Source organism: Motacilla alba, chromosome 7 (genome assembly GCF_015832195.1).
Source record: "Motacilla alba alba isolate MOTALB_02 chromosome 7, Motacilla_alba_V1.0_pri, whole genome shotgun sequence".
NCBI lineage: Eukaryota > Metazoa > Chordata > Aves > Passeriformes > Motacillidae > Motacilla > Motacilla alba.
In genome coordinates this window covers 14274986-14301991 of record NC_052022.1, presented here as the reverse complement: position 1 = coordinate 14301991, position 27006 = coordinate 14274986, and the positions used below count along the sequence as shown (strand labels likewise).

Genomic DNA, 27006 nt, shown 5'->3' with positions numbered 1-27006 from the left:
TTCAGAATAAGTTTTTGTACTTTAATACTTTAAAGTCTTAAATACAAAATAACTTTAAGTTAACACTTGAAATGTTAAAACTATTTTTAATACTTTCTGTTTTTCAACTCTTTAAGCCTCTATCATGTACCTCAGCAGACGTAGCTTATTAAAATACTTCATATATAGAAAAAGGACAGAAAATTAATATGGAATTTAGTTCTAGTGTAGGAGTATTGAATGGGAGTCCATCGACTTCAACAAAAGAGGTAATAACAAACTAATAGTGGTTCCTTTATCTCTTTTCTTTCAGAATGATGTTCGAGTCAAATTTGAACATCGAGGTGAAAAAAGGTAAAGAAACAGTCTTGTCTCTTTGTTTATAGTTTTGTTGTGCTCCTGTCATAAAGTTTCAAATTTTTGGTTTGAAGTGTTTCAGATTTCTAAGGTTTTTTTGTTTGAGCTGAAATTTAATTTTTTATAAACACAATTTAAAGATAATTAACTGTTTAAAATGTGGGGTCTAAGTATGCACAAACACCTAAATATCATACTGCAACTAAGTCCAATGTAGTATCCTTCATTTGGTTACACTTGAGATAGATGTATGTAGCCTTGAATAATTACTTAAGTCATTAAAATACATCTCAAGTTTGAATAGACCAGAAAATAACTTTTTGTCCTTCACTGTGTGTAGTAAATGTGTGATAATTTATTGTTACTCTAATATCCAGAGGCGGAGGTTGGATTGTACTTCAGAGTGCCAGTATGACAACTGTAAGAGGAAAATTTATTAGACTCAGATTGTTTTCATTTTTCCAGATAAAATTTATTTACATTTTGTTTATGAGAGGTGGATGAGGCACCTCCTTAAAGTATACAAACATCTGTCTCTGTATAATCTCTTCTCTGGTGGCTGCTCAAAAGCTTTTACAGAATTGGATGTGTAATTCCATGCATAACTGGTTTGTTGACAATTCATTTTGCCTGTCTCTTTCTGGAACTGTCAAACTTCATTCTACTTACAGAGAAATTATGATAGAGTAAGATCTTTGAAAATACTTACTAAAAAGGAAGTAATATCCTGGGCATGCTATTTCTCAAGAGAAATATTAAATTTTTTTTTTAAATTTAGCTTCAATAAACCCTATACTAGTTTTGTGCAGCCCTTAGTGTGACTCTCTGAACATCTCATGTGAAAGTGCATCAGTAATGGTTGAGTTCTCTATATAATTTGCTGAGAATATGTTCTTTTGAAGGTTTTGAGAATTGAGGTCTCATCTACCTAACAATTTCTAGTGAAGTAAGAGGCAGCATGAATTTAAAAACAGAGGAATGTTTACATGCTGCCAGTCTGCACAGAAGGTGCATTTTGCAGTTCATCATATTTCACTTTTGCAATGGACTAAGTTAACCAGTTCAATATTAATGCAAGCATGAAGTAAGTGCATGGAAAGACACCTTTTCCAGTTTTTATACTCATGAGCCTAGGTCTGTGATGTGTCACTTAGGCTGTCCTAAGTGACTTCAGCCTGCTTGCCCAGGGTTCTGGGCAGCCTAGGCTCATTGCTCAGCATGAGTTACCATACTTCGGTTTGCCTGAGCATGTAGCTCTAGTGATCAAGGGAAGAAATCATGCAGGAAAAAAAAATGTATTATGCAATCGATTTCTTACTAGCTTTTAAGAAAGGAAGTGAAAAAGAGAAGTGATTCCAGACTTGCTTTCAGTGGTGAATGTGGCACTTTGTTCCAAGGAGCATATAGTGTGATGGGTAGAGTTGCAGGCTTGCTGCCCAAATTGTTAACTACAGTGAGAATTGGTGTTTGTTGTGTTTTGGGGAAGTTGGTTTGTTGTTTTTTTTAGGGTATTTTTAAAAAGATTTTATTTTTTAAAAATAATTTTTAATTGGAAGTGGCCTGGTTTCTAGCCTCATTTCAGTGAGCAAAAACCACTATACTACTAACTGAACTACTGATGAAAGGGACAGGTACCCTTTGCTAACTTTTCTACTTCACAGAATTTGAGTGCTCTTTCTTTTTTGGATGTGAATTGAATGTACCCTAATAGCTTAGTCCCTATTAAAAGCTCTTTTTTGTTTTATGGTGTTGTATCTCAAAAATAAAAAAACCAGTTTTCTATAGTAAAAGGTTAGTTATACACAGTTTGGGCTAATTGGTTTGATGGGACATTGAGTTAAAAGAAAATCTTAAGTTGTTGACCTACAACTGCACCATTCTTACAGGAGCACACTTGAAGCACAGTTAGTGATGGACTGGGCAGTTTGAGTGTGTAGTTCATTATGGTAAAGATGGTGACATTTAGTTATCTTCCTCAGGTAAGATAGTCTTTCGGATTTCCAAAAAATGGTGACTGCAGGAGTAATTCCTTTCTGATGCTTTTGCTTGTCAGCCTATGGTACTCCATTGTCTTAGTTTTCTAAAGTGGAAAAATGTAGAAGTTTCTAAGAATTTCCCTCAGAAATGGAGGCTCGCAAAGCATTAAGCAAGTAAAATAGTTACAATGAAATCTAATTCTGTATCTGATTATCCCTTCTAGATTTTTCACTGCTTTTCTTTCTTTTTTGAAAGCCTCAAAATATGGAGGACAGGGAATGAAGTATAGCCTCTTACAATCTTTTTAGTAGTAAATTTAGTTCTGAGATAGTTCCTAAGTAATTAGTTGCCAGATTTTCATAAGTAATGGACAGAAATTCTTTATAACTTAATTTGTGTTTCAGGATCCTGCAATTACCAAGGCCTGTTAAACTTGAAGATCTTGCAGCTAAAGCTAAAGTTGCTTTTGGACAGACTATGGATTTGCATTACAGCAATAATGAGGTAATATTCTGTGTCCTCGAAATTCTTGCTTTGGCCATTGATCATTTAAGGCTGAAATTTGCTCTTGTAAGCAGTGGGAACCACTTCTCTGACCAAACTTACTCCTGTGACAAAACTCCAGATTTCTAATGTGTGCATGTGTGCTTTCTCAAACATGTAAGTCTTGTCTGAATTAGGATAAGCAGGAAATACATGAACTATTTCATGAGTAGTGTTCTATCATAATGATGCCTCCAACTTGTTGAGGAATGGAAAAATTATCTTCCTGATCTTCCACAGTCCTGTTGTGTGACCTTGGGAAATTCTTTACCTCTTTGAGCTTTATCATGTTTGTAAATTTGAAATAGCTTTTATCCTTTCTTGTAGGTAATTTTCTTTAAGGATTAATCTTATTAGGTAATTGCTAGAATGCTCCATTTAGATAATGTGTAATTGGAGAACTGGGCTTAACTGTCGCTCCTCCAAAGTGTCTGGTTGCCAAAGAATTCTTGGTAACAGGGCCAGCACTGTCAAGCCACTTATGCCTGATCAATATTACTTCTGGCTTTCCTTTAGAATTAGGGATAGAAATATTAATAGCAAACATATTTACAGATGCAGGATCCATTCTTGGGGGTTGCATCTGGCTTTTGCCTTGAGTCGGCAAAGTGCATGAAGGCTTATTCATCTGCTTGGTTAAGCACAATGTAACTGCTGTATCTACCCTGCATCTTTGCAGAAGAAAATGCCAGTGATTGCTCTTTGTTAGTTACTCCTTACAGTACCAGACACTTCTGTGAAACTGATCCTCAAAATGAAGAATTCCAACAGAAGGTTTTTGGATGTTAGGAAGGTCAGGTGAAAGGGTCCTTCATAATGCTTTAGCCTCAGCTCCTTCCACTAGTAGATTTTTAGGTATTTGAGTAGGTTTTCTACTTCTTACCTTCTGCACTAGTTGGCAAATCATCCCATCACCTTTCAGAAATGCAATGGTAATAATGTGTCACTAGTACTAAAAAGTGCAATTTAACAAATAAGCATACTCTTCATTTGAGCAAGATCTTCCTCCTCAATCCCATCTCTTTTTGTATCAAAGCACTGTATTTAAGCATCGACTGAGGCTGTTTATGAGTAGAATGGATTTAAAAATCTGTCTTCTGTTTTTCCTTTGTTACAAGGACAAGCTGTAATTTACACTCCTGAAACATGAACTCAATTTTCATTGTTACAGATTTCAGATCTCAACTGCACTCAAATTAATGGCATAATTTTCTGTTTTAAAGATAGATGTATGCCAAGTTAATTCCAGTTAATTAGATCCAAGTAAGATTCTAGTGAGGACTAGACTTGTTGCACATGGATCACGTCTTCCTAAACAAATTATGTTAGTGATGCAACTTTAAACAAGTGTATTTGTAACATTTGAGATACAAAGATCTGCTTTATATTCTATGAAATAGGACTTATATTTATCTTACAGACTTGTGTTAGTGACTGACCCAATTGTAGCCATTTTGCTGAAACTTTTGGATATTTAAGTTCTATATATGCAAACTGGTTGCTTCTTGTGAAGACTTGTTCTGCTTAGCAGAGGAATCTGAAGGAAGAGTTAAGGTTGAAATTTTAATACTTGAGGGATCATTTAATAAGGTTTATTTTCAGGTTGTTTGCTATGAAAGGAAACATTCTGTTTGTTTCTCTGCACTTGAATTCCTAATATTTTTCTTGTGTCCTATTTAAGACTTTTTTTCTCCCTGCCCCTTGTTTTGTAGCTTGTAATTCCATTAACCACACAGGATGACCTGGACAAAGCTGTTGAGCTACTTGACCGTAGTGTACATATGAAGAGTCTCAAGATACTGCTTGTAATACATGGAAATACACAGGTATGAGCAGACATGCTAAATGCCTTTTTCCTCAGTTTTCATAATAAAATATAATTTGTATTTTTTCTTAAATATGGCATTTTCCCAATTGAATATAATACTGATTTGCTTCTTCATTTCACTTTAAGCATCCATTAGCATTTTGTACTGACTCAGTTTTAAGTCTTTCTTAGATCCTGTTCCTGTCTTTTTGTTTGCCTACCCTACAGGTATAGAAAAGTGAACCTTAGTGGAATGATACAAAAAAACATGCAGAATTTAAGTAATGGTAGTTATTTGAAACTTTAGGTAATATGTGGGAAGTTCAGTATTTGTTGTACCAAAGACTAGTAGTCTATAGACTAAATGCTGAGATACTTTGGTATTATGTAACAAATCATGGCATTGATATGCATAGGATTTGTATACTGGTGCATATTGAAAATGAATTTTAAAGACTAGGAATGAGCTACTAAAATAGATGAATTATGATGTAAATTGGCAAGCTGCTTTTTTGACTGCTTAAAAAATGGAATGTACTGCACAAAGCCTATAAAGTTGACAAAGTATTTTCATGTCAGGAATGTAAAGTAATTGCTGCATGTTGTAATACTTACACATTTTCAGTCACCCAGTGTAAATAACGTGGAACCCTTGCCCTCACTGGAAGATTTAGATAATACAGTGTTTGGTGTGACAGACAGAAAAAGGCGACTGTCTGTAATAGGTAAGCTGCACTTTTCAATAGCTTTAATAGTAAAAATGTCCTTTGTAGTATTCTCTTCATGAAAATTTTGCTCTCAACACAGACCGTCTCTTCTACTCATCCATGACTACTATAGAATTTGCCTTTGGGGCAGTGGATTTTGACTATTAAGACAAAAGGGTTTTAAATATATATAATACAGAAAATTATAAAAAAAACCCACAAGTAAATAAGTGTTGTATGTAGAGTTGTTTCAGGGTAACTGAAAAAGCTGATGTTAGTACTCCCCTTTATTTTCTGATACAGGAATGAACTACTGAAAAAGCTGCTTATATGACAGTGTGTTTCTTTGCTCAGTTAGGACCCCCATATTTTTTTACTGTGTAAGCATTTGTTTAACATACTGATTTTGGGGTTGATGTAACCTTTCCCCTTCTTCATGTTTTGAAGCTGGGTGATGTTAACTTTCAGATTTAATTATGAAACTAGAGAGCTTAATGAATAATTTTCCAGACAATGTAATAAATTATTATGCATTCATTATGAATAAATGTATTTATCTTCTTAGAGACTTATTATTCAACAAAGAAAAACTGAAATTCTCAAGATTTGGAAAAGATTAGCTCACATTGGTAGATGGGTTTGGATTTTGATTTTGGTCAAAAGAAGTAATTTACTCAGCTAGATGTGTGGGAAAATTATATTTCTGTTCCTGTATAATGAAAATGCTCTTTAATGTCATTGAGGCAACTCTGCCCCAAATTTTTCATAATTTCTGAATTGCAGATTTTAAATGCTATACTTAAGTCTTGTATTGCACTGGCATTTGGGGGATTCCTAAAGCAAGAAGTGATCCAGGCAGACTCAGTGCCTGTGAAGCATTTCAATAAAGCCTTGAATTCTGGGTTAGTGGAGAGACTCTGACTGGCCCTTTTCTTTCAAAAGGTTCTAATACTCGTGATAGGAGTTCACCTCCCCCAGGATACATTCCAGATGAGCTGCATCAGGTGGCTCGAAATGGATCCTTCACCAGTATCAACAGTGAGGGTGAATTCATTCCAGAAAGTATGGATCAGGTATGTCTGTGATTATTGAAATTAAAGTTTTTGTTAAGTTTATTTACAAAATACTGCTGTTCAAGAAGGATATGGAATTATTAGAAAGAACAGCAAAAAAATTGATGGTAACTCTATGAAACCTGATTGGTGACATAAGGTTGAAATAATTGTGCTGTTTAGTCTTGCAGAACCTGTTGTTTTATTTTTTTCCCTCTGTCCCTTCAATTTTTAAAATATGCTGTTACAAGGAGAAAGATAGTATTCTTAATTGCCATGATAGTTGAGTTGAGATAGTGATAGATACAAATAACAGGAGAGATGCTAGGGGAAAACATTACAAAACACAAGCCCCTTTATTTTACTGAGAATGATATGTAAGCGAGACCAGCTTTACAACTTTTCCAGGTAATTAAAGGGAGATTTTAAGAAAGAATGTGGATCTGTCAGAATTATTTGGACTCAGTTGATACTTAAGAGTTGGACTCAATGATCCTTGTGGGTTCTTTCCAACTCAGAATATTCTGTGATTCTGTGTGGTAGGTACTGTGTTGGGGTGGAGGCAAGGGGATGGCGGTAGGTCTGGCATAAATAAGCTCTGAAAGACTTCCCAAATTCACTTTTTTGGCGTGTAAACATCACAAATGTATGTTTTGGTTTTTTTTTTTTCTTCTTACTCACCTGCATTGATGTAGGATATCCGCACACTTAGCAAAATGAAAATCCTGCTCTCTGAATATAAAAATTGCCCTTCAAAACAGCAGGAAAAAGAGCAGGAATGTAACTGCTCACAGAATTGGCAATGGAGAAAGAGATATTTCAAGGAGGAAAGAAAAATAATGCTGCATACACAAATCAGTTCAAATTGTTGTTGACATTGGCAGTGTATTTACAAATGGCAAGAGGCAACGGTTTTTATGAGCTGACTAAATGAGAGACAGATGATAAAATAAAGCCAAGGGGATAGTGCAATTTGTTGCACAATTTTAATGACCAAGCTGAGAATAGGGACTGAATCTCCTACTTTCCAGACCAGGGCTTTTCATTATCATAGCCATGGGGTCAGATCCAGCCCAAGTCTGGATTCATTCCAGTGAAATAGTTACTTTTGGTGTGGCAAAGTAATTTCTGGTCACTGACTGGTCAGACAGACAGATGATCCCTGAAGCCTGGGATGTCCATTCACTCCTAAGTATTCTGGAAATATATAACCTGTCATGTATGCATTGCTGTGTGAGCAGTCAACAGGTTTAAATTAATAAATTTTACTTTCATAAGAAGCCAGGTTAGTTCAACCTGAGCAGCCTCAAGGGCCAGTTTGGGGTGGTGGGCTCACAAATTCTGTTTGCTCCCCCCACCTACATTGCCACATCACCTTGGCAAGTGTTGGCCATGCTGCCTTTATCTGTCCCAGCCTGCCCAACAAAGACAAGAAGGGAATTAGAGAGTGTAGGGTTTTGCTCTGCTCTGCTCTTGATCTGCCTGAGCACAGCTTTGGCACTCTGACAGCAGACCCCACACTTTCTGTAAGAGATGAGGGGTTGGATGAAACCCATGGGCTGCCAGTTGGGCCATAGTGCATTGGCTTAGAGAGGTAATCAATATTGTTCAGCATGAGACAAGAGGAATACAAACGCTGAAGCTGTGGTAAGTGTTGTCTTGCCCAAGACAGAGTTATTTAAGTGTTTGAGTTTGCAGAGTGCAAAATCACTTTCAGGACATTGTTTCTTTAATAAATCCTTGATTGGTGTATGGCAAAGTAAGTACCCAGGACCTTTTAAGACGCAGCACAGACCATAAAAATTGGAGGGGTAACTGCTTAATTTACAGCAAAAGACTGTTGTCCAATTCATGGAAAATAATAGATGTTATACGATGTATCAAAACAAACTTCATTTTAGGAAGGAGCTCATTTTAAAGCAGCAGATGAGCTTTTCACTCTGTTTTTACCAGTTCATATGTGACTTGGATTTGTTTCTTATTAGCTGTTTTATAGCAAACCCCTTAACTAAATAGAAATGAAAAAATTGACAGAAAAACACCTTGAACTTGTTGATCTTCTTCTGTTTATTATTTATTAGATGCTGGATCCACTGTCTTTGAGCAGTCCTGAAAACTCTGGCTCGGGAAGCTGTCCCTCACTTGACAGCCCATTAGATGGGTAAAAATTATTTACATTCATTATTTAATTATTTGTCTTTATTAGATTGCATAATGTCTCAGTTGTAAAATACAACTCCTCTCAAGTGACAGTGCTTCTTCCAGAAATTCCTTTGTAAGTTATAGAATGTTTATAAAAGCTTATTGAAACTTAATTGCTTACTAATACATGGAAAATACTGTGGCACTTTTTTTTTTTTTAAATAATTTGTATTTAAACCACAAAACTTTACATTTAAGGTCCTGCAAAAATGTACTGAAGGTTTTTACTAAATGTTGCTAGGTCTTTCACATGGGTGGTGTATATACCCTGGCAGTGAGCTACTCCATTAAACTTACAGTTCTTGGGCACTGCCATGGGAAGTAGGCTTTCCTTTGCGAATTCAAGAAGGAGGGTAGAATAGTTTACTGGCTTCAACAGGCAATCCCATCCTTTCCTTTGCAATTACTGTCTGTTCCTCTCCCCTTGTTCCTGTTGCAAACTTTCAACTGATTTTTCTTTGTTAAAGCCCACCAGTCAGCAAGAGGTAGTATGTGCTGTGGGGGGTCTTTTTGGATTGACCTCTGAGGAGACCCCTGTATTTTGAGGAGGTCACTGTCCACCAGCCAAGTCAAGTAGAACATATTCCTGTTTGGTTTACGGTGGTCAGGCAAATAACCTTGGGTTTAATGTGCAGATTTGCTCTTTGTTTATTTCAAACTGCAAAACTAATGAAACTGCTAATAAAATATTTTATTTAACTGGTAGAAAGGTGAAGAGTTGGAGGTCACTGCCTGTGGCAATTAATCAGAGCTGTATTATTCAGTAGTACTCTTTCATTTGAGAATATGTGATTTGAGGACACAAATAGATTTGGTCTAACAAATACAGTTTTGAGTTTAATAAGTCTGCATTTCACAAGCAAGAAGACAGTAGACATAAAAAGTATTTTGTGGTTTTAGTATGGTAGGTTATACGTACACAGTATTTAATGTGGCTCCATAGAAAAGAAATTTTATCTGATTGCCAAATTTAGAGGTTTTGTGGGGTAGGAGTGAGTGGAAGAAGGGGAAACAAAGCAAACTTATAATTTGTCACCTCTACTTAGTTTGTTTTCCTTTTTTTTTTTTCCCCATTTAAATATTTCCTACAAAGATGTAGGTTTTGTGTCTCCATTTAGCTTCTGTTACCCATTAGAGAAATTCTTACCAGAAAAGGAGGACACTGTTTTGGTATGTTTATGGAAATAAACTGTTATCGATTGCTCTGACTGGCAATCCCATCCATTCCTTTTGGTGGCTGGGAGTTACATACCAACTGTAGGTAAGAAACAATGTGATCATGTAAGAACCAAAAAATTCTTCATCATTCTATAACTCAATAAAATCACTCTCTTAATCCTATGACTTTCATGGAGAGAAGAGGAAATGTTTTTTCTCATTAAAAGGATCTATATTTCTTTGGTCAAATTTCCTCAAGAGTTTTTGTAGTCTGTATAACCCATTTTGCCAGTCTGTAAACCTTTGTGTTTAGCCATAAAGGTGTTGAACATAACAGTGTTCCTTTGTGGCTGTACATGTGATAATTCATGTTTTTACTAATGTCATTGCTCATTAACAGAGTCTGTTGCTTTCTTACCTACATTAAGCTCAATGAGCAAGCTTTTCCATTGTTGCTGATCCTTAGTTGTTACAGTTACCTACTAGAACTGAGTTTCAGAATTGAGTTCCACGTTTGTAAACTGGTGCAGCAATCTGTATAGCAGTGGCTTTTCATCAGTAAGAGGACAGTAAGCTTAAGTCTGGATTAACAGCAGTTTTTAGATTCTGTGTATTTTTACCCTTCCAGGGACAACTATCCCAAGTCTCGGATGCCAAGAGCACAGAGCTATCCAGATAATCATCAGGAATTCTCAGGTAGGCAAAAATCACTGGAGACACACTAGCTTTCCAGAGCTGCTGCTCTTGTAAATAATAGGATTTAGAAGGGATGTTCACATTGGGGAAGTATTGTATTACACAAAAAATATGATAGAAGAAAGCAAAGCAACACCAAATGCACACAGTGAAAGATACCATGGAAATAGAAGAAATTTCATGTTTCTTTCTGGTTATTGTGTGTGACACCACTCTTAGTAGGTGTAGTATAACTGTCTGCCTCTGTAAAAAGAGCAGTTGCAGTGCATAGGGGCACGCACACTTAGTGGGCTGTAAATTGGGCTGTAATATCTATCTCTAATCTATCTCTATTGCTGTATAACTGTGGTTAATTTATTTGGAGGTGGTGTGGTTTAACCCTAGTAGGCAGCTCAGACCCACACAGCTGCTTGCTCACTTCCCCATGTGAGATCAGGGAAAGAGCCCTGAAAAGTAAGAAAACTCATGAGTTAAAAAAAGGCAGTTTAATATTACTGCAAAAGCTACACACACAAGCAATGTCAATCTGGCCTAGTCTTTCCTCCTGCCACCACCAGTACTGTGCTTCTACAGAGAGGTGTGTAATGTTCCTCTCTCAGAATATATTCCTAGTCATGTGTTACTCAAGAGTTCTGTAAATGCAAGATGTTCTTCTGTGATTTGATAGATTTTTTTTTTCCTTCCACAAATTTTTCTTGTCCCTATTTCAACTTGTATAAACTTTCTCAGCATCAGCTGTAGGTTGCAACAGAAAGTTGTGCAATTTATTGTGTTTTATGAAGAAGTATGTGCTTTGTAACTTTTTTAAGGCTTGTTTTTGGGGTTTTTTTGGGTTTTTTTTTCTGTTACTATTTTTCCAGTGGATTTTTTTGGTTTGGTTTGGGTTTTTTATGAATCTCTTTGCTCCCTTTGAGCTGTTGCTTTTCTTTTGTATAGAGGCCTACATTCCTTGTGGAGGAGTAATTTGTATCTTTGATCATCTTTGTACTTCTGAATATTTTCCAGTTTTAGTGAAATCTTTGAAATTGAGTAGACCAAAACTTTGTTCAGTGTATCTTACTGCATTTAGTTTTCTTCTCAGCTAATAAAAAGAGTTCAGCCGCTGCTTTTTTGGAAGTCTCTATCACAAACCTTTACAGAAGCCTACACTGAAATTCATCTGCAACTTTATTATCTAGTCACGTAGCCTCTTAAGGGCCTTCTCTAATTATTCTGTTGGTTTCATTTCTCAAAGTGATTTTGTCACCTCCCTGTTCCTTGTTCTGTACAGAGAATTCATGGATGATTAAACTGCATGAGTTTTAGCCCAGATTCCTCTGGACTATTGACTCTTTCCTCCTTTCTCATGTACTTATCTTCTAACCAATTATTTATGCATGAGAGAGTTTTTCCCTTACCTTATACTTTTCCCTCTCAATAACTTTTAAAAGAGGATCTTTTGAATGTGTTTTAGTAATTCAAGCTGTGTTGACTCATTCACCAGATTTTCATATTTATAAAACTTTAAATTATATTCTTTGGAATAGTTTCTCCTCTGTAAAGTATTTTAACTGGAGTAATCAGGCATACTGCAGTCCTCCAACATTCTTTTAAACAAGAGGTTACAAACCACTTGAGCTTTGAATTCTTGATCCTTTGGAACTTTTGACTGAAGTCCTTTTAGTTCTTGTGAGTTGTGTGATTTTGCTTTATAAATCTTTCTCCTCTGATGCTTCAATGCTTCATATCCTCTGATACGCGCGCCCATTGTAAGTTTGTATTACCAAAGTGATTAATTTAGCATGCTTTTGTCACATTTTAAATTTTGAAATGAATAATTTTATTTTTTAGTAGAGTATGATATCCCAATATTTGAGAAATTTGGAAAGGGGGGGACTTATCCCAGAAGATACCATATTTCATATCATCAGCAAGACTACAATGATGGTAAGCACTGCAACAGTTTTATTAATCTGTTTTTCTCATCGGAAAATGTGAACAAAATTGTAAGATCTTAATGAAATTAAATGAAAACATTGACAAAATTGAAAGCTTAAATTCTTTTCCCAAACTCACTTGCTAAGCTTCTACTGATTGATAGAACCTCTGAGCAGTTTTATCTCTGGTAAAGTTATGGATTACAGAATTCCTGAGTCACATGCACAACTGTGGAAATGTTTACTATCTTTGACCACACACAAGTCATACAGTATAAGTTTTTGACCTTTGTGACCCTTTTCTAGCTAAAGTAGGTATGTCTGTTTGTAATGTCTTGTTTTGCTTTAAGAAATCCCAAGTACTGTGGAGTTCTTGTTGACATTTTCTTAGATTAAAAGAGTAAATAAAATTTAAGAGCAGTGATGTAAACTGAGAATTAGTTGGTGAAATAAATTCTTGGAATGCAAGGCAGCACCTGCTAATGTGTCCACAAAATTGGACAGTAATACCATTGATATAAATTTAAAATGTGTTAAATTTCTAAAGGAAGTAGAAAGGAGCAGCTGAGGGGTTTTCATACTTCAGGGTGTGTCAAGTGCTAGTTGAGAAGAGTTAAGAAGAAATGTGTCCCAAGACCAGATGGCTTCACTTGCAGTGTGGAATGTGCAGAGCAATAAATGGAATTATGTTACAGGAATCACAGAAATATCAAACTGAGGCACTGCAAAGTCCAGTCCCTTGCTCTAAGGCAAGATTTAAAGAGGCGGTGATCTGTCACACTGACTTTCAAGTAAACTCTAAATTGACTTGAACAGAACACATACTTCTTTATGTTACCAACTTCCAAGATAGCTTAGCTTATAACTTTAACTTCCTCTGTCTCCCAAGACATTTTTCCTGCAAATTAAAATAGTAACTAGTTAGTCTTAGCACAGTGAAGAATTGGTCGTTGTCCTTATATATCCCTGCATCACACACACGCCTGGTTTCTCGCCTTTGTTTTCTTCTTCTGCCCAAGCTGAGGCTTTTCTCCTGGCCACTTTATGTATAACACCGGATATAAGCAGAATTTGGTATGTAGCAGTCACATTAATATGTTGCAGAATGACCGTACTTTCTCATCACCATTTTGACTGCTCTTCAGTCTTTGGTTACATTTTCCTATATCATTTTGTTCATGACTTCCCATCACTTTACACTTTACTTACTTGCTGAATCTCATCTTGTTGATTTTTTGAATAATCTCTAATGTCCAGTACCACTGTGAATTTTTATTTTTATCTTTAAATGGACTTTCAGCCACACTTAACATGATGCCATCTGCAATATTTCAGTGTGTTAAGTTCCATCAAATGTACATGATGAATTAAAATAGGGCATGGAAGTGGACTGAAGAGAAACTGCTGAGGATGTCCACTTAAATTATCTTCCCCTTTGATGAGAAATCACTGATAACTGCTCTGAATCTGCATAGTAAGATGGTCTGCAACTTCATGAGTTGGCTTGTGAGAATGTCCCATTGAAATGGAAAAATAGGATTAGCTACATGAGACAAACCAATTGTGACTCGTTTATCACATTTTTATCTTTTCAACCATGAATAAAACTGCTTAATAACTTGTTTGCATATCTTTCTTGGAATTTAAATTGTCCAGACTAGTATATAAGGCTGAGTCTACTATTTCAGAGATATTTTATCTGCTTTCTTTAGTCCTCTGGGAACTCCTCCTCCAGTGTAGTACCTAATTAATCAGAGACTCATTCAGTTTTTGCTGAGTTCTGTAGGATGAAACTTAATCAAGAGATGCTATCCTAAAAATAGCTGTGTTATCTAAATAGATTAACATAAATTGTATTAGTCATCTGGTTGTAATTAACATGTTGAAGATCGGTGCTCTGTTTTTTTTTATTTTGATGCCGTAGTTATCTCCAAATTTTTCATTGCTTGTGTTTTGATTTTTAAAACACTTGTGGTCTTCCTGTTGATTCCAGGTGTCAGTCTTTCTCTGAATTCAGTTCTTTCTAATTTTCAGAAGGATGGGGCTGGCTTGGGCACTACGGGATTATAAATGTGTATTTTATTCTCCTAAATATCAGAATTTGGGTAGTTGCACGTCTAATAGAGCAATAAAAGCAGAGGCACAGCGTTTTCTTTCCTCCTCTTACAGGTGTCCAGGTTTTTCAAGCATGTTAATTATATTTCAGGAAAATTCCAGAATTTGGTCCCAATTTTCATCTCTTAAACACAAGATTTTGATTCTGTCTAGTCCTTTTACACATCTGTGATGAATGTTTGTTTTCTTCTAGGTGGAAACTTCATGATGATTGTAGTCCAGTAAACTTCATGATGATTCTGCCCTTTGCTGTGGCAGATTTGAATGAGATTATGTAGAACTCATAAAGTATTTGCATGCACACATTTCTTTGCAGTACCTTTTTGATCTGTAACTTTTGTGTTCTTTGTATACTGTTGAAGGCCGTAAAACTTTTCCAAGAGCCAGAAGGACTCAGGGCAACAACTTCCGATCACCGGTCAGTTTCAGTCCCACTGATCACTCCCTGAGCACCAGCAGTGGGAGCAGTGTCTTTACGCCGGAATACGAAGATAACCGAATGAGGAGGAGGGGCAGTGACATAGACAATCCTACCTTGTCAGTCATGGACATCAGCCCACCCAGCCGCTGTAAGTTCTGGCATTTTGTGAACCCCACTGTAAAACTCTTACTTTTCAACTATATCATGTCAAAACCTAGCATGCCATCCGTCACATGGCATTAAATAGCATGGTTTTATCTCTCTAATAGGCAAAGGTCAAGACTATGCTCATTGGTATTTTTATTGCTTACCTTACCAGCCTCCATGTAGACTTTCAATTGGAATTTACATCTCTGATAACAAAACATTGTAAAAGTGATTTCTTAGACTCTTTAAGACCTGAGAAAGATTTTGTAGGTTGCAGTTACTATTTATTTTTGCAGATGTTGGTCATATTTTCAGTTAAACTGTACATTTTTAGTGGTACTGCTTCATACTTGTGGTAGAATTTAAGGGGCAAATATACTTTGTGATGACTTCAGTAGCTCCTACCTTGTAATTATGCCTCTCTGTTTTTAAAAAGAAGGTTGTTTGTTTAACATTCTTTTTCTGTTTTTCAAATTAGCTATTGCTAGTTGTTTTAAGTATGTCTAGTTCTACCATAATTTATTTTGTGAATAAATTTAAGTAGCTCATGTTTTCCATCTTACAGGGAGTTTTATTGATCTTGCTCATTTAGATGGTGAGCTTTAGGACACACAGTCTCTGTTGTTGAGAAAGTAGTCTTTTAAAAAATTATTTTCTGTGTATTCCAGTTTTTCTCGATCAGCTGAATAACAAGCTCATTTGAAAACCAAAACATACTTATATTTTCAGCACCACGAGCTCCAACTAACTGGAGACTTGGTAAACTGCTGGGTCAAGGTGCCTTTGGCAGAGTATATCTGTGTTACGATGCTGACACTGGAAGAGAACTGGCTGTTAAACAAGTTCAGTTTGATCCCGATAGCCCGGAAACCAGCAAGGTAAGTGATACCAAGGAGACACTTTGGAAAAGGCTTCTGCTGAAGTGATGTTTCTCTAGACCAAACTCACATTCTTTTCCTTGAACACGATGAACATGTTTTAAACCATGTTGTGTTAGGAAACCATGTCCTTGTTAGGAATTCTGTTCTGTTTGTACCCTAGATAAGTAGTCTGGTTACCTGATTTTAAGATTACATCATATTTTTTTATTTTGAGACAGATCCTTATGCTGTGAAGATGCATAATTTGATTTGGTGCCGTCTTAGTCTCTAAAATCAAACAATCTATTATGAAGTGTGTTCTGAAATAGATAATTAGTTGTACTAACAGGAATTGGAAGAAGTTACATTTATAAGCAGAAAAAGCTGCACAAAAGAACTTGGTTTTGGCTGTGAAGACAGTTTGAGATTCTTACCCATTTTTTCCTATTTTTTCATCTTTTTTGGGGTATTCCTGGGGGGGAGGGCTGTTGTTTGTTTTGTTTCTTTTAAATGTGCATCAAGACTAGCTGCTGTTACACGCTGTGTTTCTCCCTAGAGAGCACAAGTTTCCTTGTTAGTTTATTCTCTCTCTGAAATTAAACTTGTCCATCTTTAAATACTGGATGCTGAAGGAGATAAACAATTTAAAAGTAGCACAAATCCACTATTCTTTTCCCAAACCATACTTGCTGCTTTTTACTAGCTGGGAAGAGAATTATTCTTTCCCTGTATTATGACTGCTTTCTCCACTGTGGGGAGCAAGGCCAGGGAAATAATGGGTGTAAGCATGATTGTAGAATTGAATGGCTGCCTGTTAGAGTTGCTGCTATTAGTGGTATAGGATAAAAGAAAAAGTCAAGAATCATTTGTGTTATAGATTCCTAGTGTAGTTGTTGTTGCTGCTTCTTTAAAATGTGTAACAGAACAACTTGTTATGTTTTGGAAATGTTAAAAAATGGTAATATCTCTCCTGAAGCAACAGTTTTCTGAGCTCACTTACCATAGCATTTTGTAGTCCTATGTGCCTCTGTGTATAAAAAAATCTATTTTCTTTCTAATCTCAGAAGTGTGAGGGTATTCATAACAGGCTATGGCAGATAAAAATTGAGATTTTGATGAAAAACTTCTAGGTGAAATTTGGAATCTAGTCAAGTTTGAATTCATGGGTTAGTAGTTTTCCAACATCTAATTGTACAGTCCATTTCAAAATATCTTACTTCCTATTTGCAAAATTTATGGTATTTTGAATGGCAGAGAAAGCACCAGCTGTTTTCCTTTGTTGCATTTCATTGGTACAATAACAAGTGCTACTCAAAGGCATTTTTAAAGTATAGTCTATCATCCTGGAAAAGTTAAGAGTTAATGCTAATTATTCCACCACAAAGATTAAAATGTGGGGTGTTTTCTGTGTTTTGTTAATTCTTTTTTTACCCAACTGGAGGCTTATGACATGTTGCATAATGATCACTGACCTCATGGACATATTGATATCTGCTGTGCTCTAAAACAAACATAACTTCAAGAAAAGAGAAGCAATGAAAAATCAGCAAAATCATCCCAAAGATAATGTATAGAAATGATATAGTTTTGGTTGTCTTTAATTACCTCAATTTAACATTGATTTTTTTCTTGTTATAAAATGCAAAAACTTTACATTAGCTGTAGGAGTATTTTGTTACTTAGTTTGCATAACACTTTAATACGTACACACTGCTCTGCTTGAAGAAATTCAAATCCAAAATCTTAGTTTTGCTACATCAAGCATGGTAAATCTGTCCTGTTTTGTCCTTTCAGGAAGTAAATGCACTTGAGTGTGAGATTCAGTTGCTGAAAAATCTGCTGCATGAAAGAATTGTTCAGTATTACGGCTTCTTGAGAGATCCCCCTGAAAGGACACTCTCAATATTCATGGAGTACATGCCTGGGGTAAGCAAGAAAGCTCATCCACTTCAGCCATCCATTGTGTGCAGTGGGATGAGCACCCAAGCATTCAGCTTTGCATAAGTGCATACAGATATTTAAAACTGTCCAAATTAAAAACACCAAAGATGGGTACTGACAAGTGCTTGCAACCTCCTGTCTTCTCTATTGGTTGCTTGGGTTCTCAGAATTACAGTGGTTTGTACAAAAGCTCTTTGTGTTTGGCTTTGGCCTAAGTGGTACCTGGCAATGTCTTTGAAAAGACAATATTATCATTAGTAAACTCTTAAATGTCCCTGAATTTTATTGTTTTGTTTTGCTACGCTTCAAGTGTTTCTAGAAAACAAAAAGTAGCTGAGATGGGGGTGGGAATAAGTGCATACAGAAAATAATTTTGGTGTTTGCTTCTTGTGTGTCACCTAGTAAGTACATGCTCAACTGCTGTTCTTCTTCTTTGTTAGGAAATACTATAAGGTCAAAAAAATGTAGATTTTCATTTTCTCACCAAGTGGGGTCAGCAGAGCTAAACAAAATGTGCTCCTATGAAAACAGAGGCTCTGTATTTCTGAATACTTACAGCAGTCTACTTACTGTGAGACTCCAGAGGGGAAAAGCAGTGTCTGGGCATTGTTTTCTTGGTGGTGGTGGGTTTTTTTGTTTGCTTCTTCATTGTTTTGAATTCTGGGTCTTGTTTTGTGGGACTTCTTGAATTTTTCTGAGATTTGGAAAAGTGACAGAAGTAATCTTAGCAGTTTGTAACTCCATGTGACAAAGACATGTTAGACAAAAATAGCTGCAAAACTATTTTTTAATAAGTTTTGATTTAATCTTATTTTAAGCTAAGATTTGCTTACCTCTTATTTTTTACCTAAAGCACCATCGTATTGCACATGGTGTTTTTTTTCTTGACAATGTTATTTTCTGAGTATAAGCTGACCCAAAGGGCATGTGTTATGTTCATCCTGAGTGTCACCACTTACCCATCAAAAAGTTTAAGGGTGCTGTTCTCTTTCTGTACATTGGACTAGAACTATTCAGCTGCTTGCAAGTTTTAAGGTTAAATCAAGAAGAATTGTCATTTTAAATGTCTATGGTTTCAGGCATAAATTTAATTGAATTTCATTTGAATTCTAGAAGTGTTAGTGCTTTATTCTTCTGTGCCATAGGGTTCCATCAAAGACCAATTGAAATCGTATGGAGCACTCACAGAGAATGTGACTCGTAAATACACACGGCAGATTCTGGAAGGCGTTCACTATTTGCACAGTAATATGATTGTCCATCGAGATATTAAAGGTAATGATAGTTCTGTGCACAATTCAGTGCTCTTTTTTACTGATCCTTTTCCAATCTTAAGTGAAGCACTAAAATGCAATTAAGTTTCAAATACCAAAATACTGACTTAAAATCAGTGTGATTGCTTTCCATCTTTTAGTCTTGTCACTGTTATAACCTGGGGAGGGAAAAATAAGCAACTTTGGGATGTTCTAGCAGAGTTCTGGCAATGTTTCTTTAGTCTTCATCTGTAAAACAGGCAAGATAAATTCCTTTGATTTTATTTTACTATTAATAGCTTTATATATATTGGAGGATGATGTCATTAGAAATAAACTGTGCAGAGAAAAGCATCATGACTTGAAAGTTTGAATTTACAGAGTTTTGTTTCATCAGTTATATAGAAATCACCCAGCACTTCACTGGTACAGGAAGTGTCTGGCAGGGGTGACTTGCCTGATCAGACTTCTTCCATTTTACTGCTAGGAAGCCTGGTGTAACACCTACTTTTTGCAGGCGAGTGCAGGTGACTTGCAAGTGTTGCATAAGCAAGGTGTGAATATGTAGGAAGATGGTGGTGTGCAGAATTGGTATATTGAAGACAATGCTGTTGTAGTCCCTATTATTTTTACCATTTTTCTGTTGCTTTTTATCAACAGTGTTTTTTTCCAAAGCAGGTTGAGATATCACAGTCAATTTGTACATCTTGTGCAGATAATTGTTTTGAATAAATCTGTAACACATTTTGAGGTTTTGCTTTACAATAGTATGGAGACATTTTCAGTTGTGTGGAAATTCCTTTCCCATTTCTTTTCATTTCCCATGGATGGCACATTCCTTATTTTGTTAGGAGGGCTTTACAAAGGGACTGCCCCTTCCTTGAAACAACCTAGGATGCAAACCAGTATGTGCAATTCATTATTTTCTGAACTCCAGAATAGACTCGTAGGAATGAGTAGAGAAAGTAAATTCTCTGGCTTGAAATCCTAGGTTGATATTGAATTGTATCACTGAATCCCAACTTCTGTTACTGTTTCCCACACCAAAACCTTGAGTCTTTTATGAAGGCAATGCTGTGTTCCCTTCCCTCCAGGAGCAAATATTCTGCGGGACTCAGCAGGCAATGTGAAACTTGGTGACTTCGGTGCCAGCAAACGGCTGCAGACCATCTGTCTGTCTGGTACGGGAATGAAGTCTGTCACAGGAACTCCCTACTGGATGAGTCCTGAAGTTATTAGTGGAGAAGGGTACGGCAGAAAAGCAGACATCTGGTATGTTAAAAACCCCTTTTCCACTGAAAAGTGTCATTTCATTTTCAATAGAGAGTAGGTGTTTATTATCTGAAGCTGCAGTGTTTCATCCTGGGATTTAAGCTGAAGAAGGTGGCAAATGTGAACACTGACAGTCATATTTGGGGAGTCTTAACATTGAAATTTCATTTTTCACATGTCAGTTTCTCAGCCCATCAGTTTAGAGATCCTAAACTGACTTTGCATGAAGTTAGGATTACCAAACTGTTTGTTAGTTCTGGAGAGGTACTGACTGAAAGCAATATGTGAAGCTTTGAAACATCAGTTCGGTCAGTATGTTGTAATGAAACTTCAAAACCAAAATACCTTTAATGCAAGGCAGAATATAAAATGCTACTCCTCTAAAAGTTGAACACTTAAGAGTGAATTTGCCAGATTTGAAAGGGAGTATCAGAAAATAATTTGGTTGAAGTTGTTGTCAAATACGTAAGAACTAAGAGGGAAAGATAATTTACAAAAATGAAAGTTAGTGAAACATTGTATATGCCATAGTCTAACATGACTCCAGCCCAGTGAACTGATGACTTTGTCAACGCAGCTGATCTGTGAATACACAGTAACAGGCAGGCAGCAGCAGACAGGCTGGAGTAGTAACACTGTGTGTTTAAAAAAGAACTACATTGTATCCAAGCCATGGCAATACTTTTAACCTCGGGGAAATTATTTTAGGCTACTTCAGATTATTTAGTGATTGCTCTGATACACGTGAAAAATAGGTCACTCTTATAATACCAAGCAGTTCACTTGTTCAAATTTGAAGTATTGGTACCAAGGTTATTGTGTGTTTTTTTGGTGAAAACTTAAGAAAAAATACTGAAGTTAGACAGCTGTCAGTCAGTAAATCCTTATTGTGTAAAGCAACGTACCTCTGTTTAAGCACAAAACTGGTTGCAAGCGTCTTGAAAAACATTCAGACTTTCTAAGAATTGGAAAATTATTCCAGCCTATCCGTTTTGCAGTATCATTCACTTGTTATTGGAAGATGCTGATCTTCAAGGACTTCTGGAACTAAGTTTCTCTGGCCATATATATGCCCTCCTGCCTTCCTAAATTCTTTAAACATTGTTCCTGAACAAAGACTGTTTAGGAACTTAAAATTTTGTTTGTCAATCTAAATATATTTTTAGTATCCTTACCTAAAAGAGAAGATACCTTGAAGTAGGGCTTTTGTTCTTCAGCTGCCATTGTATGTTTTCACAGGATTCACTGGTGATAACTTGTGCATTTCTAATGAGCTGGCACCACACGTGGCATGCACGCAGCTTTCCTGATGCTTTTTATTTCTGTTCAACCTCAAGGAGCAGGAAAGCTTCCAAGTGCAGTGCTCAGTGCGTGGCCTGCTGAGCACTGGGTGCTGGCAGGGCCCTACCACAGTTGGTATTGCCTGGATAAATATGTAATTATCCCTTCACTGAGGTAGTAGCTTTCAGCTCAGGAAAGTAATGAAGTGAAGACATAGGTAGTGATTTGTGTAACTCTGAGATAAAGGTGTAGCAGTACATGCCAGTTTATTCCAATGCCTGTTTCATGCTGAAGTTACTCTGTAGTATTATGTGGACCCTGCTTATTTGTGATATTTTAGTCCCTCTCTGCTATTTCTTCTTTTCCTGGAAGGGCGTGACTCTGTTGTAACCTGCTGTTTCACTTCTGCCTCTGTTTCAGGAGTGTAGGTTGCACAGTGGTAGAAATGCTTACTGAGAAGCCCCCGTGGGCAGAATTTGAAGCCATGGCTGCCATCTTTAAAATTGCCACTCAGCCAACCAACCCCCAGCTCCCTCCTCACGTCTCCGACCACGCTCGGGATTTCTTGAAACGGATTTTTATCGAGGCCAAGCTGCGACCGTTTGCAGATGAACTGCTAAGACACACGTTTGCACACTATCACTAACACCTGCCTCAACTCAGCTTGCATCTACTGCATTTATTTTCTATTTGACTGCACTTTTATTTTTTATTTTTTACAAAGAAAAAGGAGAAAAAAGACAAGAGAGAGAATATTCTCTTGAATCTTTGTTTCACTTAGATTGTAAACAATCTAAAATTTGTATCTAAAATGAGAATCTTCTCTCCCCAGTTCCCACCAGGACTAGAACTTTTTGTTTCTATAATGTACTGATGTGGTTGATGTAGATAAAGCACTTTAGTACATATTTGTTCCTTATTTAAAGAGGAAAAAAAATTACAAATGCTTGGACAGTCAGGAACTGTGTGACTTTTTCTGACACCGCTGACTGACTCAGGGTGCAGGGAAAAACAGACATGCAGCTAAAGGACAAGAAGGTTACTTCTATGTGATTCTTATCTATATTGTAGGTACTTGCAGCAGGGAGTTCTAAGTTCTTACTATATTTTAGCATTTAATCAGTTTCTGGAATGTACAGTTTAAGCAGGAACATGCAGTTCTGAGAGTTAATTGATGAAGCTGGAAGAACTTGGAACTCTTTGTACAGCAGCATGTCTAGCTGGTACTTCTATGTGACCAAAAGAAAATAACAAAAACGAGCTCAAAACTGATGTACTAGTTAGAGGTTTTGGTGTAGAATTATTCTATTATCTTAATATGAAAATAATTAGAGGTAAACAGATTATGGGCCCAGACTCCTAGAAACTACTATACTGCAAAGGGGAAATTTTCCATGCTAGACAAGGGTCAGCTATTGGATGTAAATAGTTAGGAGAATGCCTCCTGCTCTATCTGCCAAAGAGAACCTCTGTTGCATAAGCTTTGAGGGACACAGTTATCTTAGCTGATAAAAAATACTGATGTTGAGGGTCAGTTCTCCTCCACAGTCCCATGAATGGCTGCAGGGGAAAGGGAATGACTAATCCTTGTGCAGTATATGAGTTACTGGATTCAGAATGAGCTCTAAGAAGTGTTTGCAAAGCTGTTAAGAGGCGCTAGGATGGAATGTATGTCAACATCAAGTGCCTGAATAATACAAAATTCTTCCCATTCTGCACTAAAAAAAAATGGTTTAGTAATGCAGGTCAGTCATCTAGAATGTGTTGAAAATTCCTGAAATAAAGTCAAACATCTCTTAACATCAGGAAAGAGTCACTGAGAAAGCTAAGACTCCAGTTATATTTTTAATAAGGTTGCACTGATGAATCTTATGAAGAAGGAGGCTCAGCACAGAAAATTGTACAAAGAACAGGCCAAAAGTGCAGAGAGAGCCAGCAGTTAAATAACATGAGTGTGAATATTCCAGCCTGATAATCCAGATTGGTGTTTGTCAGATTTCCAGCTGTCATAAAGTGTACGTTAATTACTTTTTCTATTTCTGAAAGAGCATAATAAAATAAGTAAAAATCTGAACTAATGCTTCTCAACTGAGAAGGCCAGGTACTGATCAGGTGTAGTGAATAACTGTCTTTTCACAACATAAAAATCAGACTCTCATATTTTTGTAGAAGAACATAGATAATTTAAAGGGGCATTTGGAAATAAACTATTGGACGACAGAACTGAAATTATGTTTACTGTTTTGGATGATTCATTGCTTGCTTTTGTTGTTTTTTAAAGGCAGAGCAGGCTGGTACTGTTACCCTTGTCAAGTCTGACAAAGCTCTACCTGGTCTGCCTCTTTAGAGGACTATCAGGTTTACAAAATGCATGGAGACAGAACAATAAGCTTATCCATTCCCACAGTCACTCATATATGAAATTTCTGAATTGATTCTGCTGAATTCCATATGTTTTACCAGAGCATAAGCAGGAGTATGGATCTTTCCTAATTACTTTACCGGTAGTGGAGTAAGAATGACTTTTTTGTGGCCACCTCTCCAGAGGCTGAGAGTGGTGATTTCTTCAGCTATGTGAGTATCTTACCCAACTTAAAATTTTCTTGGTCAGGGTACACAATTGTGCAAGATTTCCTGAGCAAAGGAAGAACTAGTCAGACCAGGAAAGTGTAAAAGGCTGAAAGAAAAGGCAGCTTGTACTGACTTTTTTTTTTTGCTGTTGTTTCTCTGTCACTAGATAAAAGCTATGAAGCAGCCTTTAAGAATTGGGATGTACTCTGCTGTAAGGGATCTTTGCCTTATAAGCAAAATTTAGTGGCAGTAGGAATGGGAAGTTTAATGTAGAACCTAATAGTTTATGTAGGTAATTTTCAAGATCACGTAATTAAAATTATTGATTTCAGACTAAGAAAGTACCAAAACCAAGATTAAAATGTATATAAAAATCAGTAGTGGTCAGTGATTCCTGAGAAGGTAAGGAAATTTTATATTACCAAAAAAGGACATTAAAGGGAAAATGTAACCAGGTTTATCTGTAGCATTCATAATATTTAAATATACTATTCTAAAGAGAAACTGCACTCTCTGAAGCTTGAAAATTTTCAGAATCTAGTTTTCTTATAATGTGACCTTTCTGTGAGACAGTGCTGGATCATGTATATTGCAATATCACTTCCTTGTTGTGATTTTTAATTACTGAACAATCAAGTTTGCTGCTTTTGTGCCTTTTCTAAAAAAAAAATGGCATTCAGTCATGACAACGGTCAGCATTTTGGAGCCAGGAAAAAAAGCAACTTTCAGAATGCATTTTTCATCATGTCTTTGGCATGTCAGAAAGCTGCCAATGTAAAGACTGTGCTTCTTAAATGAAGCTGACATTTTCCAGTTTGAGTGATTGTAGTAAAATTTTACAAATTTAACCAAGGTTCAGCTTGAGCTAGTTTTTTTCACCCTAAGGATAATTTCTCTGTTGACTTAAATAACTTACAGTAAATTAGATGGTTATTAACACAAATATTTTGAGCTAGAACTAGTTATGAAACTAAAACAGACTTTTACCAAGAGGTTGGCTATTACTAACCCCTAGTGGGGTAATGTAGTAAAACAACCTGTATACAGGGTTTGTTAAACTCTTACAGGGACTCCTGGGGTGATGATGAATGACCCCTCATTCTAGAATTTGTGAGGTTGCATGGAATTTCAAGCTTTAAACTCCATTGGAGGAGGATTGCAGAGCCAAGGTACCTGCTCACAACTCCTTGTATCCCACTTAAAAAGCCACCAGCATTTTAGAATCATGAATTGGTCTTAATTATTGAATCCAATTATTAAAAAAATGCCAGTGAAAGCAATACTGCTGCAGGATTGGTTTGCTTTTCTCTAAATGCCACTGTGAAGCTGTACTCTCAAAAAATAAGAGTTGAAATTCATGGTGAGTATGTGTATTTTCAAAAGTTTTACTTATCTAATGATTTTTAGTATTCTGTCTGTTGCACATATTAAGTGACAAAAGCTACTTCTGTGGTATGGTTTTAATGGTGTGACTAACAGCCCTGTTAGAGCATGACTCAAGGTTTCAGTTGTGTTGTGTTGGAGAAAGTTGCTTATTTTTTATTTTGGTGATAGAAATATCCATGGAAGAACTCATAAAGGTATGGATCTAATAATTGCATAGTTAAATCTACAGTCTTCTTTTCTTGACAATTTAAATATAGTATTAAAACTTCTAACTTGATTTCCAATTAGATTTGTAGCTAAATAGTCCTTTCAGTAAAATAAAATGAAAAGTTTGGGTTTTTTTAGCTAGTGCCTTTTTCTCTGTATGCCTTAATTTTGTTCATGCTAGAACACCGTATTGAAATATGTCATCCAATTCCATGTCACCAAAGCAGTCTTAGAGAATGGGTTTTTTCAAAGTGCCCAAAGCAGAGCTTGCCTAATTGCATTGAAAAGGTGTGGAGTTATAATCTACAGCAGACATTCAAATTCAGAACTTGAAAGTGATTTTTGGTTTCCTGTGCTAATACATGCTTTGTGTTTGCATTCTGGATATTGTACACCAGTGTACATGCCAGAAGGAGGATTTGTCTGCATTCACTGCAGTAACTGGATTGTCAGGATTTGGCTTCCTGGCTCTGGGTACCCGACTCTGCTGCAGAGTTTCTTACTGGGCTTGAAAGCAAAGTTGGTACATTTGTAAGTGTGGTACTGTATTAAAAGCTGTTTACTTTCAGTGCACAGGAATATGATCTGTCCAAGCAAACCAACAGATTTCTTTCCTGTGCTTTTTGGATAATCCCAATCCTGCTGTTGTCTTGACTGAAAGCCTTGTAGCACCCATAGGTACAGTGCAGTAGAGCAAGCCATTCTTTTGGACAGCATAGAGCAATGTTGAACTGCAGCTTCAGAGACTTGAGCAAATTGGTCAGATCTACAGTTATTTATAACCAATTTCTTACTTTTTTAATCTTGAAAGACTGTGTCACGCATATAGAGAAGTATAATTTGTGTGCTTGAATGTAAGTACCTATGGTGTTTCTGGAAAAGCGAAAGTATTGCCTCCAGTGTCATTTCTTCTTGCTGGTAACTTGCTGTCTTGTGGCAATGACAAGTCTGCAGTGTAGAATCACATACAATTACCAAAGCTTTTCTATCCCATATACATATAGCCAGAAGTGATGTTTCATGTCTCTTATAAATAGTGTATGTCCACCAGTAAGCTGTTGCTGACTGAGTAAAGCAGGTACTAGTAAAAAGTGATAGACACTGCCCGTATTTCAGACATGTGGGTGCTTAATAGTTGCTGTTTGATATGCAAAATTC

At 36.4% G+C, this 27006-nt stretch overlaps 1 protein-coding gene across 3 annotated transcripts in view; it reads left to right on the top strand.

Annotated features, from left to right (window-relative positions):
• Positions 1 to 26898, top strand: part of MAP3K2 (mitogen-activated protein kinase kinase kinase 2) — a 46487-nt gene extending 19589 nt beyond the window's left edge. Inside the window, exons 4-17 of one of the 3 annotated variants that reach the window (XM_038142125.1) lie at positions 293 to 333; positions 2718 to 2817; positions 4569 to 4682; positions 5289 to 5388; positions 6313 to 6443; positions 8504 to 8583; positions 10411 to 10478; positions 12312 to 12404; positions 14872 to 15078; positions 15807 to 15955; positions 17732 to 17863; positions 19024 to 19153; positions 20226 to 20403; positions 22105 to 26898. In XM_038142125.1, the coding sequence (XP_037998053.1) occupies positions 293 to 333; positions 2718 to 2817; positions 4569 to 4682; positions 5289 to 5388; positions 6313 to 6443; positions 8504 to 8583; positions 10411 to 10478; positions 12312 to 12404; positions 14872 to 15078; positions 15807 to 15955; positions 17732 to 17863; positions 19024 to 19153; positions 20226 to 20403; positions 22105 to 22330 (1749 nt within the window). In that variant the 3' untranslated portion in view covers positions 22331 to 26898. The other 2 variants (XM_038142124.1, XM_038142126.1) reach the window with 2 other exon arrangements.
• The last annotated feature ends 108 nt before the right edge of the window (positions 26899 to 27006 follow it).